The 19,768-nt window shown below is 23.2% G+C and overlaps 3 protein-coding genes across 3 annotated transcripts; all 3 read left to right on the forward strand.

Annotated features, from left to right (window-relative positions):
• Positions 1-964: 964 nt before the first annotated feature.
• On the forward strand, positions 965-1,568 carry HO173_003496 (uncharacterized protein; the record flags this gene model as incomplete). The annotated part of the gene is made up of 2 exons (XM_037305421.1): positions 965-1,258; positions 1,311-1,568. The coding sequence occupies 2 exons, from the start codon at positions 965-967 to the stop codon at positions 1,566-1,568; spliced, it is 552 nt and encodes a 183-aa protein (XP_037167829.1).
• A 6,432-nt stretch (positions 1,569-8,000) lies between these two features.
• Positions 8,001-8,578, forward strand: HO173_003497 (uncharacterized protein; the record flags this gene model as incomplete). Its single annotated transcript, XM_037305422.1, has 2 exons — positions 8,001-8,258; positions 8,306-8,578. 2 exons carry the CDS (start codon positions 8,001-8,003, stop codon positions 8,576-8,578), a joined length of 531 nt encoding a protein of 176 aa, XP_037167830.1.
• Positions 8,579-8,588: 10 nt separating this feature from the next.
• On the forward strand, positions 8,589-9,530 carry HO173_003498 (uncharacterized protein; the record flags this gene model as incomplete). Its single annotated transcript, XM_037305423.1, has 1 exon — positions 8,589-9,530. One exon carries the CDS (start codon positions 8,589-8,591, stop codon positions 9,528-9,530), a length of 942 nt encoding a protein of 313 aa, XP_037167831.1.
• Between the last annotated feature and the right edge of the window lie 10,238 nt (positions 9,531-19,768).

Here is a 19,768-nt window from a genome sequence, read left to right on the forward strand (position 1 = left end):
AGTTGAATTTTTCTAAGTTAAATCGAATTTTAGTTCTAGCTCTAAGTTAAATCGAACTCTAATCGCTTACTATACGTTTTTAATCTACTTCTATTACTATAAAATTAATTTAATCTATATAATATATAGATATATATATGCGAAGAGAGGCGCGCTAAGATTTAATTAAAGGGTATATTAAGTATAAAAGATTAATTCGTAATAATTATCTATAAAAAATAGAGAAAGACTATATTCTTATAGTAAGAAGTATTAAAATATCGAAAAGAAATAAAGATAATATATTAATTAGTAATGTGAATTCTATAATATCTTCTATTATAGTAAAATCTTTCGAAAAATAAAATAGCTATAGACATCGAACGGTTTTAATTCATTTAAATATATATCGTTCGATATATTACGAGCGTATTCTTAATATATTACTTAGCTCTATAGCTAGCGAGCCTTAGCGAAGATATCTTCTATTATATTATATCTTCTTCCCACCTATATAATTCGATAGCCTTATTATTTTAATTCTATCTCACTTATACTAGTATCGTATCTATACTAATTCTAATATTATAATAAAGCTTCTTCGTATATCTAACGAAGAGAAACATATACGGGCTAATCAATGTATACTTATATCTATTTGGATTAGCGGATGAATAGTTAATAAATAAACGCGCTAATAAGAGCTTTGTTAAGATATTAATTTAAGATTAAGATATTACGATCGGTTAAGGTTAAGATAGGAACTTAAGATATCGTATTCTTAGGTCAGCCCATTAAACGGGTAATTCGTTTCGGTATGACGGAACGGCCTCTGGACAGCAGGAGGGATAAAGCACCGCTGGACCATTCGTAGGATTAGCGAATCGAAAAGAACTCATCAAACCACTCCACCACAGTGAGCCTGCTATAATGGCGACGGGAACAGACCCGACAACACGATTACGATTCGACCTCTTCACTGAGCATGTCGACAACACACACAGTGAGCCTGCTACAATGGCAGCAAACGTACGATCTCTTCACTGAGCATGTCGACAACACACATAGTGAGCCTGCTACCAAATGGCATTCAACACATTCGATTCTTATCACCTACCTCCCTACCACACCTACGAATCGACAAGTACTTGAGTTACGGGAGTCGTCTACATCAGTCAGGTCGTTGGCTGCTGAGTACTCGCTATGGCAGCTTAGGACGGGTACATGGGACTGGCGGCTTAGGACGGGTAGGCCTACGGGGTACTGGCAGTCGAGGCGGGTACGTGGGACTGGCAGTCGAAGCGGTAGGCTTACAAAGCGGATGGATGCAGTGGACGACTACCAAGCAAGATAGCTATGAGTCGAGACAAAGGATGGAATGGATGTACTTGATGGCAAGAGCATGGGAGACACAGGGCAAATCTACAGTGATGCTCCCAGGCCAGGCTGCCAAAAGGTGTTGGAAGGTGAATGCATGCGTTGGATTTTCTTCAATTCTACCGAAGGACTACGGCAAGAGATTGGAGAGAAACTCGGAGAATCTTGCTGGCACGCAGGCAAGATATGGCCAACATCTCCAGGATCTCTGAAGGACAATGTGGGCATGGTAGGCATGGCAGGCATGCTATTGTCAAGACCAGCATGCGATCCGGCAAAACCTCGGACATGGTGTTTTTGAACGAATTGAAACCATCCGATGTTCGACTGCTACCGCCACACCTCGGCAAAATCCTCTCCAGTCAAGGCTTGCAGGGACTATGGATGTTTGGAGATACAAGGCAAGCAATGGGCCTGCATCTCCGGTCTACCAGCCATGGGGGCCATGGCTATTTGGGAGGGGGGAGTACTGTTACGAGCGTACCCTTGACACACCACTCAGCCCTATGGCTAGCGGGCCTTGGCGGAGGCATCCCCTACCATATCATGCCTTCTTCCCACCTACATAGTTCGGTAGCCTTATTATCCTAGTTCTACCTCACCCATACTAGTATCGCACCTATGCTGATTCTGATACGATATTTCTTCTATAGAGGCTTAATTAACTAAAATAAAGATAACGTATTAATTAGTAATATAAATTTTATAATATCTTCTATCGTAGTAAAATCTTTCGAATAATGAAATAGCTATAAATATCGAACGATTTTAATTCATCTAAATATATATCATTCGATATTTCTTCTATAGAGATTTAATTAACTATAATCGTCGTAGTAAATTCTTCTCTTATAACGTTATTATAATAATATATTATATTAATATAATAAGAATAATAGACTAAGTTATAGTAGTATTCTTCGCTTATTAAATAATAATTTAATATAAAATCGTAAAAAGTATATAATATGAGATCTTAGAGAGCTAAGTCGTATTTCTAACGATAATAATCTTATTATCGCTTAGTTTCTCCGTAATATTCTTTATATTTATTTATTATAATTTCTTCTCTTATTTCTTCTTTTATAGAGTATTAGACTAAGTAGCTAGCTAAGTAATTAATTAAATAAATAATTAATATAACGTAGAATCTTAGAGAGCTAAGTCGTATTCTTAACGACGATAATTTTATTACCGCTTAATTTCTCCGTAATATTCTTCGTATTTATCTATTATAGTTTCTTCTCTTACTTCTTAATATAGTAGAAATAATAGATTAAGTTATAGTAGTATTCTTAGCTTATTAAGTAATACTTTATTATAAAACGATTAAGTTATAGTAATATTCTTCGCTTACTAAGTAATAATTTAATGTAAAATTGGAATCTTAGAGAGCTAAGCCGTATTCTTAACGATAATAATCTTATTATCACTTAGTTTCTTCGTAATATTCTTCATATTTACCTATTATAGTTTCTTCTCTTACTTTTTAATATAGTAAGAATAATAAACTAAGTTATAGTAATATTCTTCGCTTACTAAGTAATAATTTAATATAAAATTATAAAGAGTATATAACGTGAAATCTTAGAGAGCTAAGTCGTATTTCTAATAATAATAATTTTATTACCGCTTAGTTTCTTCGTAATATTCTCCGTAGTATTCTTCGTAGTATTCTTTATATTTATCTATTATAATATCTTCTCTTACTTCTTAATATAATAGAAATAATAGATTAAATTATAGTAATATTCTTCGCTTATTAAGTAATAATTTAATATAGAATCGTAGAGAGTATATAACGTGGGATTTTAGAGAGCTAAGCTATATTCTTAATAATAATAATCTTATTACCGCTTAGTTTCTTTATAATATTCTTCACATTTATCTATTATAATTTCTTCTTTTACTTCTTAATATAGTAGAGATAATAGATTAAGTTATAGTAATATTCTTCGCTTATTAAATAATAATTTAATATAAAATTATAGAGAGTATATAATATAAGATCTTAAAGAGTTAAGTCGTATTTTTAATAATAATAATTTTATTATCGCTTAGTTTCTTTATAGTATTCTCTATATTTATCTATTATAATTTCTTCTCTTATTTCTTAATATAATAGAGATAATAGATTAAGTTATAGTAATATTCTTTATTTACTAAATAATAATTTAATATAAAATTATAGAGAGTATATAATATGAGATCTTAAAGAGCTAAGCCGTGTTCTTAATAATAATAATCTTATTATCGCTTAGTTTCTCTATAGTATTCTCCGTAGTATTCTTCGTAGTATTCTTCACATTTACTTATTATAGTTTCTTCTCTTATTTCTTAATATAATAAAGATAATAGACTAAGTTATAATAATATTCTCTACTTATTAAATAATAATTTAATATAAAATTATAGAGAGTATATAATATAAGATCTTGAAGAGCTAAGCGATATTCTTAATACTAAAAACTTTATTATCGCTTAATTTCTTCGTAATATTCTTTATATTCGTCTATTATATTAATTTTTCTTATACTAATTAAATAAATTAATATAAGACTATAAAGAGTAGATCTATTATATTATTACTACTAATAATTATCTTCGTAATATTCTTTATAGTATTCTCTATATTCGTCTATTATAGATCTTTCTCTTATTTAATTAAATATAAGAGTATCGAGAGTAAATATATTTATATTAATGAAATTAATAGATTAATAGAATTAATAGAATAATAAAAGAAGAATAATTATATAAATAGATAAAAGAATTATTATTTAATTTTAAACGCGTTTAATATAACTATAATATTTAAATATTAATTTAATTCATCTATCGCTAACTTAAAAGAAGTATATAAAGAAGAACTATAGAATATATCCGTTTAGACTCTTTTTAAGAGTTTTTTAACGCGTTTATAAGTAGTAGTAGATAGCTATTAAGCTTACTTACGATCTCGATTACTAGTAATAATAATTTTACTAAAAGATAATTTAAGAGCGTTAGTAGGGGATTTAAAAGATAGATAAAAGAAATATATATCTTAGATATTTAGTAATATTTAGGCGAGAGATATTAAGAGCAAATTTATTTATAATTAATAAATTAATAGAATTATAGAAGAAGAATAATTATATAAATAGATAAAAGAATTATTATTTAATCTTAAATATATCTAATATAGTTATTATAACTATTATTCTTAAATATTTATTTAATTTATTAATAGTAGATTAAACTTTATTATTTTTATAGCGTTAGAAAGCGTATATTAAGCTCTATAGTTTACGAAATTATAAAGAGATAATATTTATAGAGAGCTAATTATTTTAGAGTATAAAACTTCTATATATAAATTTTTAATAAGAAAGCTTAAAAGGGCTAACGGGCTAACTTAGTTAGTCTAGTTAAAAAACGTAATAATTCTAAATTTATAATTAGCTATATATATAAATTTAAGATTTTTAAGCTTAGCTCTATCTTATTCTAATATTTATATTAATATAAAACGACTAAGTTATAGTAGTATTCTCCGCTTATTAAGTAATAATTTAATATAAAATTATAAAGAGTATATAACGTAGAATCTTGAAGAGCTAAGTCGTATTTTTAACGATAATAATCTTTTTATCGTTTAATTTCTTCGTAATATTCTTCGTATTTATCTATTATAGTTTCTTCTCTTACTTCTTAATATAATAGAGATAATAAATTAAGTTATAATAATATTCTTCGCTTACTAAGTAATAATTTAATATAAAATTATAAAGAGTATATAATATAAGATCTTAGAGAGCTAAGTCGTATTTCTAATAATAATAGTCTTATTACCGCTTAATTTCTTTATAATATTCTTTATAATATTCTTTATAGTATTCTTCGCATTTATCTATTATAGTTTCTTCTCTTACTTTTTAATATAATAGAAATAATAAACTAAGTTATAGTAGTATTCTTTACTTACTAAGTAATAATTTAATATAAAATCGTAGAGAGTATATAACGTAGAATCTTGAAGAGCTAAGTCGTATTTTTAATAATAATAATTTTATTACCGCTTAATTTCTTTATAGTATTCTTCGTATTTATCTATTATAGTTTCTTCTCTTACTTCTTAATATAGTAGAAATAATAAATTAAGTTATAATAATATTCTTCGCTTACTAAGTAATAATTTAATATAAAATTATAAAGAGTATATAATATAAGATCTTAAAGAGCTAAGTTATATTCTTAACGATAATAATCTTATTACTACTTAGTTTCTCCGTAATATTCTTTATATTTATCTATTATAGTTTCTTCTCTTACTTTTTAATATAATAAAGATAATAAAATAAATTATAGTAGTATTCTTCGCTTACTAAGTAATAATTTAATATGAAATTATAAAGAGTATATAACGTAGAATCTTAGAGAGCTAAGTCGTATTTCTAATAATAATAATCTTATTATCACTTAGTTTCTTCGTAATATTCTTTATAATATTCTTCGTAGTATTCTTTATATTTATTTATTATAGTTTCTTCTCTTACTTCTTAATATAGTAGAGATAATAAACTAAGTTATAATAGTATTCTTCGCTTATTAAATAATAATTTAATATAAAATTATAGAGAGTATATAATATAGAATCTTAAAGAGTTAAGCTATATTTTTAATATTAAAAACTTTATTATCGCTTAATTTCTTCGTAATATTCTTCGTATTCGCTTACTATATTAACTTCTCTTATATTAATTAAATAAATTAATATGAGATCGTAAAGAGTAGATCTATTCTATTATTACTACTAATAATTATCTTTATAATATTCTTTATAATATTCTCTATATTTATCTATTATAGATTTTTCTCTTATTTAATTAAGTATAAGAATATCGAGAGTAAATATATTTATATTAATAGAATTAATAGAATTAATAAAATTAATAAAATAGTAAAAGAAGAATAATTATATAAATAGATAAAAGAATTATTATTCGATTTTAAATATGTTTAATATAACTATAATATTTAAATATTAGTTTAATCTACTTATCGCTAACTTAAAAGAAGTATATAAAGAAGAACTATAGACTATATTCGTTTAGGCTCTTTTTAAGAGTCTTTTAACGCGTTTATAAGTAGTAATAGATAGCTATTAAACTCGCTTATAGCCTCGATTACTAGTAATAACGAATTTATCGAAAAGTAGCTTAAGAGCGTTAATAGAGAATTTAAAAGATAAGTAAAAGAAATATATATCTTAGATATTTAGTAATATTTAGGCGAGAGATATTAAGAGCGAATTTTTTTATAATTAATAAATTAATAGAATTATAGAAGAAAAATAATTATATAAATAGATGAAAGAATTATTATTCGATCTCGAACGCGTCTGATATAACTATTATAACTACTATTCTTAAATATTTATTTAATTTATTAATAGTAAATTAAACTTTATTATTTTTATAGCGTTAGAAAGCGTATATTAAGCTCTATAGTTTACGAAATTATAAAGAAATAATATCTATAGAAAGCTAGTTATTTTAGAGTATAAAACTTCTATATATAAATTTTTAATAAGAAAGCTCGAGAGAGCTAGCGAGCTAACTTAGTTAGTCTAGCTAAAAGGCGTAATAACTCTAAATCTATAATTAACTATATATATAAATTTAAGATTTTTAAGCTTAGCTTTATCTTATTCTATTATATATATTAATATTAATAGATTTCGAGATAATCTTAACTCGAAGCGAGCTATCTCGAAGCTATTTTACTTTAATATATTATTAGTTAATAATTAAATTATTACTTTTTATAAAAATTTATTAAAATATTCTTAATATATATAATATTAATATATTAAATTTTCTAAAGTTAAAGTTCGAAACTTTTAAAGTTATTAAGCTTTCTAATTTTTTTTAAAAAAATCTTAAAATAATATAATAATTATATAAATTAAATAATAATATTAATAAAACTTAAATATTTCTTTACTTATATCTATAAATTATTAATAAATTAATAAATTAATTAAGATAATAATTTAAATAAATAAATTTAAAGTAAATATTTAATAAATATTAATTTATAAAAACTAGTCTAGCTTATTCTATACTAATATTTTTAAATAAATTTATAAATATAACGAATATTTTAAAATTATTTTTAAGATTATCTTAATATATATTAAAGAATAAGATAGAGATTAAAAGTATAATTTTTAAAACTCTAATTTAAATCTTCTAAAAATATTTTATTAAGATATTTTATTAAAAATTGAAAAAAAAATCGAATTCTATAATATTTAAATATTTATTTTATAGATTTTTTTATTATTAGAGTACGTAATAAAAAGTTATATATAAAAGAAATTATTTATTTTCTATTTTAACTAGTTTTAGTAAGAATTCTATATAAAATAACGGTTAATATAGCGATTTTAAGGTTTTCTACTCAGACTTTAGGGGAAGGGTATAACGAAATTTCGACCCGGAAGAAAGGTTTTTCCGACCTACCACCACCAACCCTTCCGAATAGAGTCAGAGTACTGAGACTATTCCTCTCCCACCTTCTTTCTCGCTGCCATCACCATCACTATCACTGTTGTTATCCCTTCGAGCCATTTCAATCACACCTAGGCATGCGTCAAAATGTCGATTGGAGACCAGCTGAGGATAGCTAGCTGGTTGTCCCGACTTCCCAACACCTCACCACCTTGCCCGTCTTCCGCGCCTCCATCACCCCAATCCCCGACTCTTCCAGCTGCTGGCAAGCTTCAGAGCGTGAAGCGCAAGGCATTACAGGATCCTTCATCACCCGTAAGCCATAAAAAGCCACGGTTGACACAACGCCTCACTCGTCAGGCTCTTCGCTCCATCACCGCCAACATGAGCAAGAGCAAGCAAAAGGTTGGTGAGCAACCTCCGTCAGGATAATGGCGACTGATGTATGATAGGTCGCTGAGCTGAGATCCTCCACTCCCGTCAAATCAATGCCTCCTCCCTCTACTCCCTACAAGCCTCAATCCCCCCTACGACCGCCAAGCCCAATCCTCACAAGTCGAGCTCGACGGCCTCGAAGCAGCAACTACAGCCACCTTAGCCAGCACAATCGTCTCCACCGAATCCCGGAAACAGACCAAGAATGCTCGCTCGATCCGAACATCTCTCGAAGCAAATGGCATGTGGTACAATACAACCGGGCGGCTAGAGAGCTACCCGGCTTTTAAAAACTCGATCATGGCAACCATCGATTCGCAGCGTGGCTCGAGTCTACGACCAGAATCCTACAAGGTGATCCAGGAAGAGATGGAAGAGAATGAATTGTCGAACGAGGCTACATACTTCCACTGTCTGGTGGAGCAAGTGATTAAGACCGGGCGATCCGTCGACAGCGGCAGAAAAACCGCCAACGGCACCACTCACTGGAATTGGAAACGCTTCAAAGAAGATGGCATGAGCGAGCCACAGAAAGACCAGAAAATGGCCAGGGGCTTCCTCCCAGGCCAGCTCACCGACACCGCCAATGTCGACATCGGCCTCACAGACCCCAAACCTGACTGGGTGTTCGGCATAACTATGACCACCAAGTTTGCAGCGGGTCAGGCGCCTTCGCCAGAAGTGCGCGATCTGCTCGAGTTGGGCTTCGGCCTCTGGCACGCTTTCTTCGTTATCGAAGGCAAAGGTAACCAACAACCCATTACCGTCGCCCGCAACCAAGCCCTACGCGACGGCTCGGCGCTCGTGAACGGACGCCGAGCGTTCAACAAGCTCGCGCACGATACAGGCGTTCAAGACCCTCTAGGTCCGGATTACGACTCCTTCTGTTTCTCGTGCACATGGGACATCAACATCGCCGAGCTCTGGGTCCATTGGTACGAGCTGGAAAACACGGCCTCACCGGGCGTCTTCCACATGCATCTCCTGGGCCGATATGTCATGATTGGTCGCATGACCGAGGTAGCCAAGTTCCGTCATGATGTACATAATATTCTAGACTGGGGTATCCTTACGAATGCGGCGAAGCGCGTAGAGACTATGGCGAAAATCAAGGCGAAGGAGACTGCACAGGTTTCTATCCTTAATGGCCGGGCTTCACCGCAGAAGCGGCAGGAGAGTCCCAGGAAAGGGCGAGTTCCGCCGACGAAGCGGGAGAGTAGTCCGAGGAAGAGAGTGGAATAGATAACTTCAGAAGGTTGATAATCGTTAATGAGATGATCAATATAATCTCGTAGCGATAGCGAGAGATACGTAGATATATTTTTAGAATTACAAGAGCCTCGTGTATCGCAGTTTCCGAGCAGATATCCGAGATTCTTTACAGTCTACGAATTCCCAACTCCGACCTATCTAAATCTATTCTCTAGATTAATTCACTTGAAAAGATAGAGGCAGTTTAGCTATTTAGCTATTTAGGATTCAATTCTCGTATTCGAGTATTTAAGCTTATATTAAAAAGTATTTTAAATAAAGTAAATAAGTTTTTAATAAGCGAGGAGTAAAGGTTTATAAATTAAATTTAAATTTTTTTTTTAATTAGAACTATTAAGTAAATAGATAAGCGATCTTTAATAAGTAAGCGAACTTTAGTAAGTAATATTTAAATTTTAAACGCTTTAATAATTATAAGACTAAATCTAAGAGTTCTTTTTTTATCTAAAAGCTTATATTTTATTCTATAATTTAAAAAAAGAATCTTAAAATTTTAATAGAAAATAAAAAAGTTATTCTAAAATTAAATAATATATATCTATTTTTTAATTAGAGCTATTCGACTATCGAGCGAACTTTAATAAACGATATTTAATAAGCGATATTTAATAAACGATATTTAAATTTCTTACGCTTTTATAATTATAAGACTAAATTTAAGAATTCTTATATTATCTAAAAGCTTATATTTTATTCTATAAATTAAAGAAAAGATCTTAAAATTTTAATAGAAAGTAAAAAATTTATTTTAAAATTAAATAATATATATTTATATTTATATTAGAGCTATTTAACTATCTTTTAATAATTATAAATATTAATTTATTTATTTACGATAACTTAGTCGATCTAATTAAAAAGCGTAGAGAACTCGAATTTATAATTAACTATATATATAAATTTAAGATTTTTAAGCTTAATTTTATCTTATTCTATTAAATATACTACTATTAAAGTTTCTTATCTTTAAATACTTATAAGATTAAATTTAATAATTCTTTTTTTATTTAAAATCGTAAATTAAGATTTATAATTTAAAAAGAAAATTAAAAGAATATAATAGAATACGAAAGAGTTAAGCTTAAAAATCTTAAATTAATATATATAGTTAATTGTTAATTTATTAGATTTATACTCTTTAATTAAATTAATTAAATTAGCTCGCTAGCTCTCTTAAGTCTTCTTATTAAAAATTTATATATAAAAGTTTTATACTCTAAAATAATTAGCTCTCTATAAATATTATTTCTTTATAATTTCGTAAGTTATAGAGCTTATTATATACTTTCTAATAATATAAAAATAATAAAGTTTAATCTACTATTTATAGATTAAATTAATATTTAAATATTATAATTATATTAAACGCCTCTAAGATCGAATAATAATTCTTTTATTTATTTATAAGTAAAGGCTTATGAATTAAATTTATAGAGTTAAATTTTTCTAAGTTAAATCGAACTCTAATCGCTTACTATACGTTTTTAATCTATATATAAATATATATATACGAAGAGAGGCGCGCTAAGATTTAATTAGAAAGGTATATTAAGTATAGAGAATTAATTCGTAATAATTATCTATAAAAAATAGAGAAAGACTATATTCTTATAATAAGAAGTATTAAAATATCGAAAAGAAATAAAGATAATATATTAATTAGTAGTATAAATTTCATATTATCTTCTATCGTAGTAAAATCTTTCGAATAATAAAATAGCTATTAGAGTAAGATATCGAACGATTTTAATTCATCTAAATATATATTATTCGATATTTCTTCTATAGAGATCTAATTAATCTATAATCGTCGTAATAGATTTTTCTCTTATAATATTATTATAGTAATATATTATATTAATATAATAGAGATAATAAACTAAGTTATAATAATATTCTTCGCTTATTAAATAATAATTTAATATAGAACTATAGAGAGTATATAACGTAGAGTCTTAGAGAGTTAAGTCGTATTCTTAATAATAATAATTTTATTACCGCTTAATTTCTCTATAGTATTCTCTATAGTATTCTTCGTAGTATTCTCCGTATTTATCTATTATAGTTTCTTCTCTTACTTCTTAATATAATAAGAATAATAGATTAAGTTATAATAATATTCTTCGCTTATTAAATAATAATTTAATATAAAATTATAGAGAGTATATAACGTTGAATTTTAAAGAGTTAAGTCGTATTCTTAATAATAATAATTTTATTATCGCTTAGTTTCTCTATAGTATTCTTTATAGTATTCTTCGTAGTATTCTCCGTATTTATCTATTATAGTTTCTTCTCTTACTCTTTAATCTAATAAGAATAATAGATTAAATTATAATAATATTCTTCGCTTATTAAATAATAATTTAATATAGAATTATAAAGAGTATATAACGTGAGATCTTAAAGAGTTAAGTCGTATTCTTAATATTAGAAATTTTATTATCGCTTAGTTTCTTCGTAGTATTCTTCGTATTCGTCTACTATAGTAACTTCTCTTATATTAACTAAGTAAATTAATATAAGATCGTAGAGAGTAGATTTATTATATTATTATTACTAATAATTATCTTTATAATATTCTTCGTATTTATCTACTATAGTAATTTCTTCTCTTACTAAGTATTAAATTAATATAAAATTATAAAGAGTAGACTTATTATATTATTACTACTAATAACTATCTTCGTAATATTCTTCGTAGTATTCTTCGTATTTATCTATTATAGATTCTTCTCTTATTTAATTAAGTACGAGAGTATCGAGAGTAAATATATTTATATTAAATTTAATAGAATTAATAGAATTAATAGAATTTAAATTAATAATTATAATTAATAGAATTAATAGAATTAATAGAATAATAAAAGAAGAATAATTATATAAATAGGTGAAAGGATTATTATTCGATTCTAGACGCGTTTAATATAATTATTATATTTTTAAAAGCTTTTTTTTAACGATATTTAGAATCTAATACGCGTTAAGAAGCTTTAAAATAGAGTAGAGAAGAAAGACGCGTCTTAGAAGATAGTATCGCTAAATTAAAAGGTATTATCGCTAGCTTAAAAGAAGTATATAGAGGAGAATATATTTATTTAGACTTTTTTTAAGAATTTTTTAACGCGTTTATAAGTAGTAGTATATAGCTATTAAGCTCGCTTACGACCTCGATTATTAATAATAATAAATTTATTAAGAGATAGTTTAAGAGCGTTAATAGAGACTCTAAGAGGCGGATTAAGAAATATCGAAAACGATTATATTTATATTAGTAGAATTAATAGAATTAATAGAATAGTAAAAGAAGAATAATTATATAAATAGATAAAAGAATTATTATTTAATCTCGAACGCGTTTAATATAATTATCTACAAATCTAAAAAGTAAATTTTCGTACGATTTTCGTCGAGTTCGCATTATAAGTACGATTTAGTCTATTAAGTAGACTTTATTTATATTTAACTCTTTTTATTAATTCTATTAATTTAGTAACTTTAAAAAAATTTAGTAACTTTAAAAATTTTACGTAATATACTTTAATATACTCTAAGTACTATTCTATATATATATAACATTAATATATATTATTATTAACATACGCATTATTATACGCTATACTAGAGTATTACTTACGCGACTAATTTCATTAAATCGTCTAATTCCGTAGCCAAATTTAAGTTGGCGTTGATACTCGTCGTCGTAGAACCTTATCATCGCAACGTCGATTATTAGAACTTTTCTTTTTTATACGTATTACTACTAAACTAATAGAACTAATAAAAAAGATTAGAATAGTTACTAAACCGACGGAATTTTAGCTGATTTTTGAGATAGTTGCTGAACCGGCGGAATTCTTAATTTCAGCCCTATTCGCAAGATCAGCAATTTGAAATTTAGTAGAAACTTTTTAGATTTGCAGATGACTATTATAACTATTATATTTAAATATCTATTTAATTTACTAATAGTAAGTTAATCTTTATTATTTTTATAGCGTTAGAAAGCGTATACTAAGCTCTATAATTTACGAAATTATAAAATAATAGTATTTTTAGAAAAGTAGTTATTTCACAGTATAAGACTTCTATATATAGATTTTTAATAAGAGAAACGCGAGAGAACTATCGAGCTAACTTAGCCGATCTAATTAAAAAGCGTATAAAACTCGAATTAATAATTAGCTATATATATAAATTTAAGATTTTTAAGCTTAGCTCTATCTTATTCTATTATATATATTAATATAATTTTATTTCGTCTATAATTCTATTAATTTATTAATTATAAATATATTTATTCTCTCTACCCCTCGCTTTTATATTATTAAGTCTATAAGATATATATATTTCTTTATTTATCTCTTAGACCTTTTATTAATACTCTTAAGTTATATTTTAGCGAGTTTATTATTATTAGTAATTAAGGTCGTAAGCGAGCTTAATAACTATTTACTACTACTTATAAAGACGCTAGAAAACTTTTTAAAAGAGCTTAAATTAATATATTCTTCTTTATATACTTCTTTTAAGTTAATAATAACATCTTTTAATTTAGCGATACTATCTTTTAAAATTTATCTTTCTTTTTAACTTTTTTTTTATTACTTTATTTTAAAGCCTCTTAACGCGTATTAGCTTCTAAATATTATTAAAAAAAAGCTTTTATATAAGAAAAAGACGATATAGAAAACTCTCTATTATACGACTTATTAGTAATTTTTTTTATAATAAATTTTTCGATAGTCTACGTTCTTTTAACTTATCTTTTAACTCTTATTTAGATTCTATATAGTTTTTAATAAGACTCGCTAGTTATATCGCGCGTTATCTATATACTATAGAGTCTATATAATATAATTTAAGTTTTATAAATTAGATTTATAATTATTATAATATAACGTTATAGAAAGATAAAATAATTAGATAATATTATAATAGCGAAAATATTAAAGTTAATATATTTAAAATAGATAAGATAAATAATATAGAATAAAGCTATAAGAACGTCGAAATAAGTATAAACGATTTAATTAATTTTAGCGAGTATATTATTAATTTAATTCTTTACTCTTTAACGATAGAGATCTCGAATCTTATTAATAATTATAAAGAATTTTATTATTATAGTATTTAGTATAATAATATAATCTCTATAGTCTTATAATAGATTATTATTAATTATTTAATCGCTTTATATATATATATAATTTAGAAAGTAATTACTACTTATATATCTATCTTAGCGCCTTTAAAAGACGAAAAATTAATTTTTAATTAAATCTATATTATAGATAGTATTTAAGATTAATCTATAATACGATATAATTTTCTCTCGATTACGTTTCTTATATTAACTTTATTAGATATAGCTATTATAAATATATTAATTAAACGCTTTATCGTAAACTAGTTATAGTTTTTAAAAGTATTAATTTATATATTATTACTCTTAAATTAATATTTAAAAAGCTAGAGACTAATTTAGATATATAAGACTATAAGCTATTTTAGAAAAATCTATATTATTATAATCTACGTATTTATAATTATTTTATTTTAAATAAGATCGTTATCGCTTAAAAGAGTAATATAAATAATCTATTAAGTTTATCTAAGACTAAGAATATCTTAATAAAGACTTAAAGTAATAAGAGATTTAGTATTTTATATTAATATTTAGTCTATATACTCTTACGCTATTTTATTATCTTCTTATTTAACGAATAATTATAAAAGAATAATATATTTAATATAGACGTTATATTAAATAAAAGCTTTCTTATCTATTAATATAATAATAATAAAATCGCTTTATAAGTTAGTAGAATTATCGGTCGAGATAGCTCTATATAAATTATTAATCGAGATAGCTTTATATAAATAACGCTTATCTTATATTATAGATTTATATTATTTATTTCTTTTATTCTATTAATCGCTAACTTTCTATAGATATATAATATAAATTTATTTTAATAAATTTAATTATCTTCTTTACTACGATAGATTATTATAATATTTTATTTATAATATTAATATAGCTATTAAAAGTAATAAACTTTATTAACTAAAGATAAATTAGAAGATTATTTATTTAAATTAATATCTATTAAATAATTATTAATATTTATATCGATAAAGTTATTATAAATAATTAGACTAGTAAATAATAGATTATTTTTTCTTTCTTCTATTAAAAAGATTTATAATTTATAAAATAACTTTATTAGAATATTATTATTCTATTTACTAAGTTCGATTAACTTAATCTCTTTACGACTTTTATCTATAATTTAAAATAAATCGAGATTATTAAAAAAAGAATTAATAAATAAGTTATTAATAGATCTAATTTAATTCTTAGAGTATTTAAATTAAAACTAAAAACTCTTATTAATAATATTTTAAAGAGAAAGATACTAGATATACTTTTATTCTTTTTATTTCTTATTAGTATATATAATAGAATAAGATAGAGCTAAGTTTAAAAATCTTGAATTTATATATATAGCTAATTATTAATTTAATAGATCTACGTCTTTTAATTAAATAACGCGAGTAAATAAATTAACGTTTATAATTATTAAAATCTCGCTCGTCTATATCTTTATATTAAAAATTAGATATATATTATTAATATATAAAATAACTTTTTTATTTTTTATTAAAATTTTAAGATTTTTTTTTAAATTATAAAACGAAATATAGACTTTTAAATTAAAAAAAATTTAAATTTAATCTTATAATTATTAAAGCGTAAGAAGTTTAAATATCGCTTATTAAAGTTCGGTCGATAGTCGAATAGCTCTAATTAGATCTACATTATTTAATTTTAGAATAATTCTTTTTATTTTTTTTAATATTAAGATTTTTTTTTAAATTATAGAATAAAATATAGGCTTTTAGATAAAAAAAGAATTATTAAATTTAGTCTTATAAATATTTAAAAGTAAGCAATTCAGATATTACTTACTAGAAATCGCTTATTAAAATTTACTAAATAGCTCTAATTAAAAAAAATGATTATAAATTTATCTTATAGACCTTTACTCGTTATAATATAATAGCTTTTTTTCTTTTTATTTAATAGAGTAATCTCTTAATTATAATATATTAGTTAGATAATTAATATAGATAATAGTTTTTAAAAATACTTCTAATATAATTTAACTCTTTATATATCGTAATTTCTACTAGTTAACTCTACGATATTATCTAAAAAAAAATCTTTACTCTTATAAAAGCGAAATATAGTTAATTAATATATCGATTAGCTTTAATTCTAATTAACTTTATAAATAATAGATCGAGTTCTCATCTATTTCTATACTATAGAATTTTAAAAATAAGATCTATTATATATTAATATTCTTATTATATTATACTCTAAAACTTTAATTCTTTAATATCGCTTAGATAGATATCGCTATTAATATTAAGATCTCTAATTAAAATTAACTTCTTAATCTCTATACGACTATTATTAAATATATACTTTATAAAATTTATAGCTAATATATTACTAATAGAATAGATATTATTCTATTATATTAAGACTTAGATAAAAATATATATAATAAATAATTTTCGAAGAACTTTAATAATTATATCGTCTTTAAATTAGATTTTAAATATCTTATATATTATCGATATAGATCTATTAAGATATTAAATAATAAATTTAAATAGAATTATTAGATAATATTTTAGAGTCTCTATTTATCTATTAGATATAATACTTATATTAATATAAAGATTTACGCTAATTTTAAAGTCTATAAATATATTTATAAATATATTTATAAGAATAGCGATTAGATTAATCTTTAAATAGAGTATAAAAGTAATATAGATTAAAACGATATAGACTTAAATTAGATAAATAAGATTTAAGAGTATTAAGATATATAGTAAATAAGCTTCTTAAAAGTCTATTAAAAAATTTTTATCTTTAAATTATATAATTATAATTCTTCTATTAAATAGTTATTAGTTTATCTTTTAAATTAATATAATACAATATTTAATAATAATAATAATTTATCTTATATAATTAATATAGAATATAAACGCTAGATTAAGCTAATAGCTTTCTTCTAATTAATTAAATAATATCGATTTATTAATATAATATATCTAAAAAAGAAGAAACGAGATATATTTAAATAAAGCTTACGTTAAAGATATAAGAGTATTATTAAAAGAATATACTATATTATCTCGAATATTAAGAAATACTTCTATTTATAATATCTTCTTCTAAATATATTAAACTTTATATTCTTTCTTTCTATTATAATATCTATATAATAAGAGATTTACTTTATAATAACGTTAAATAAAATTAAATATTAAATAAAGTAGCGATCTAAAAAAGAAAATATTACTTATAAGATTTTTTTATAATAATTCTATTATAATATAAGTTTAATAACTCTCTAAATCTATAGAATAATTATAAATTAAGATATATAGATAATTTCTTTTTTATCGAATAGAAATACTTTATATATAATATAAATAGTATATCGTATTAATAATAATATTAAAATATTATAACTTTTTTTAATATAATATTTCTTTTTTTATATATTAAAACTTTTTATATTAGATATATTTTTTCTTAGTAATTTCTTTAATAAGTTAAAGTATATAAATTTATAGAATAAAAAGACCATCGCGCTAATAATAAGTTTAAAATATTACGACTTCGTTTAATATAATATTCTTATTTTAGCTATTAAAACTTTTTATATTAGATATATTTTTTCTTTTTTTACTTATAAATAATTTAATTCTTCTTTTATATATTATATATATTTCTTAATTAATAATTATTATTCCTTATTTAGATTATCTAATAATCTTATTTATATTTTTTAAACTTAGTATTATACTCTTTTTTTATTAAATAATATTTAATATAAATAAATTATTATTAAAGACTTCTATATTTATTTAATTTAAATTCGCTTAAAAGACTTAGCTCTATTAAAAATATTAATTTTATTATTAATTTTAATCTATCTATAATTTAATAAAACTATAAATAATATTATATTAATAATTAAAATTAACTTCTATATAAAGTATATAATTATTAAATTAATATCTAAAATTAAATATAAATAAATTTTAATAATAGTTAAATTACTATAGTTAATACTATTTAAAATATAATCTCTTATTTTAATAGCTAACTTTTCTTTATTAATAGCTATAAAATATTAATAAAATTTTATTTTAGAATATTATATTATAAAGAGAAATTAATAATTCTAAAATAACTATTATTATAACTTTATTTAATATTATCTCTATTCTTCTTTAAAATAATCTTAATACTTATTTTTACTTTAAAATTTCTTTTAATATTATTCTTTAATTTAATTATAATATATAGATAGAGTTTAATTTAGCTAAATTATTAAAAATAATTAATTTTATTTTTTTAAATAAGATCTCTATATAAAATCGCTATAATATTAAGATTATTAATTATATACTTTAAATACTTCTTTTAATAGTATAGTTATATATTTATATAATAATTTTTATTAATTTTTTTTAATAATTAAGAGTATTAAATTAGATTATATCGCTCGCGTTATATTAAAAGCGTTTTATCTTTAAGATTATATTAAATTCTTAAGTTTATAAAAAATATAAAATTTTAAAATTTTAATTTAATTAATTAAAATTAGATTAATATAAAGAAATTCGCTTAAGAATAATTAAATATAAATAATAATATCTTAGTAAGCTTCGAAGAATAAGAAGTTATTAATTTATTTATTAAATAGTTATTATATAACTTTATTATTTAGCTAATTAATATTATTTATAATAATCTTAACTTATATTAAATAGCTAATATCTATATATCTAAAATAATTCTTTATATTTTTAATAAGAATATTATCTAGTTTAATAATTAAATCTTTAATAAATTTTTAAAATTAAGATTTTTTATAATAATAGAAATTAAGTTATTAATAAGAAAGATAGCTTTCTTCTATCTACTAAAATAATAAATATCTTTAAATTAATCTCGCTTTTATCTTATTATTTAGAGTTAAAATAAAATTATATAATAAATTTATTAAGAAATTTAAAATAATATATAATTTTATATAATAGAATACGTTTATAAATTAAATATATTAAATTTAAAATACTTAATTATTATATTCTTAAAGGCGAAT

Source organism: Letharia columbiana (genome assembly GCF_014066305.1).
Source record: "Letharia columbiana isolate WasteWater2 chromosome Unknown Sc0000008_s0, whole genome shotgun sequence".
Lineage (NCBI taxonomy): Eukaryota > Fungi > Ascomycota > Lecanoromycetes > Lecanorales > Parmeliaceae > Letharia > Letharia columbiana.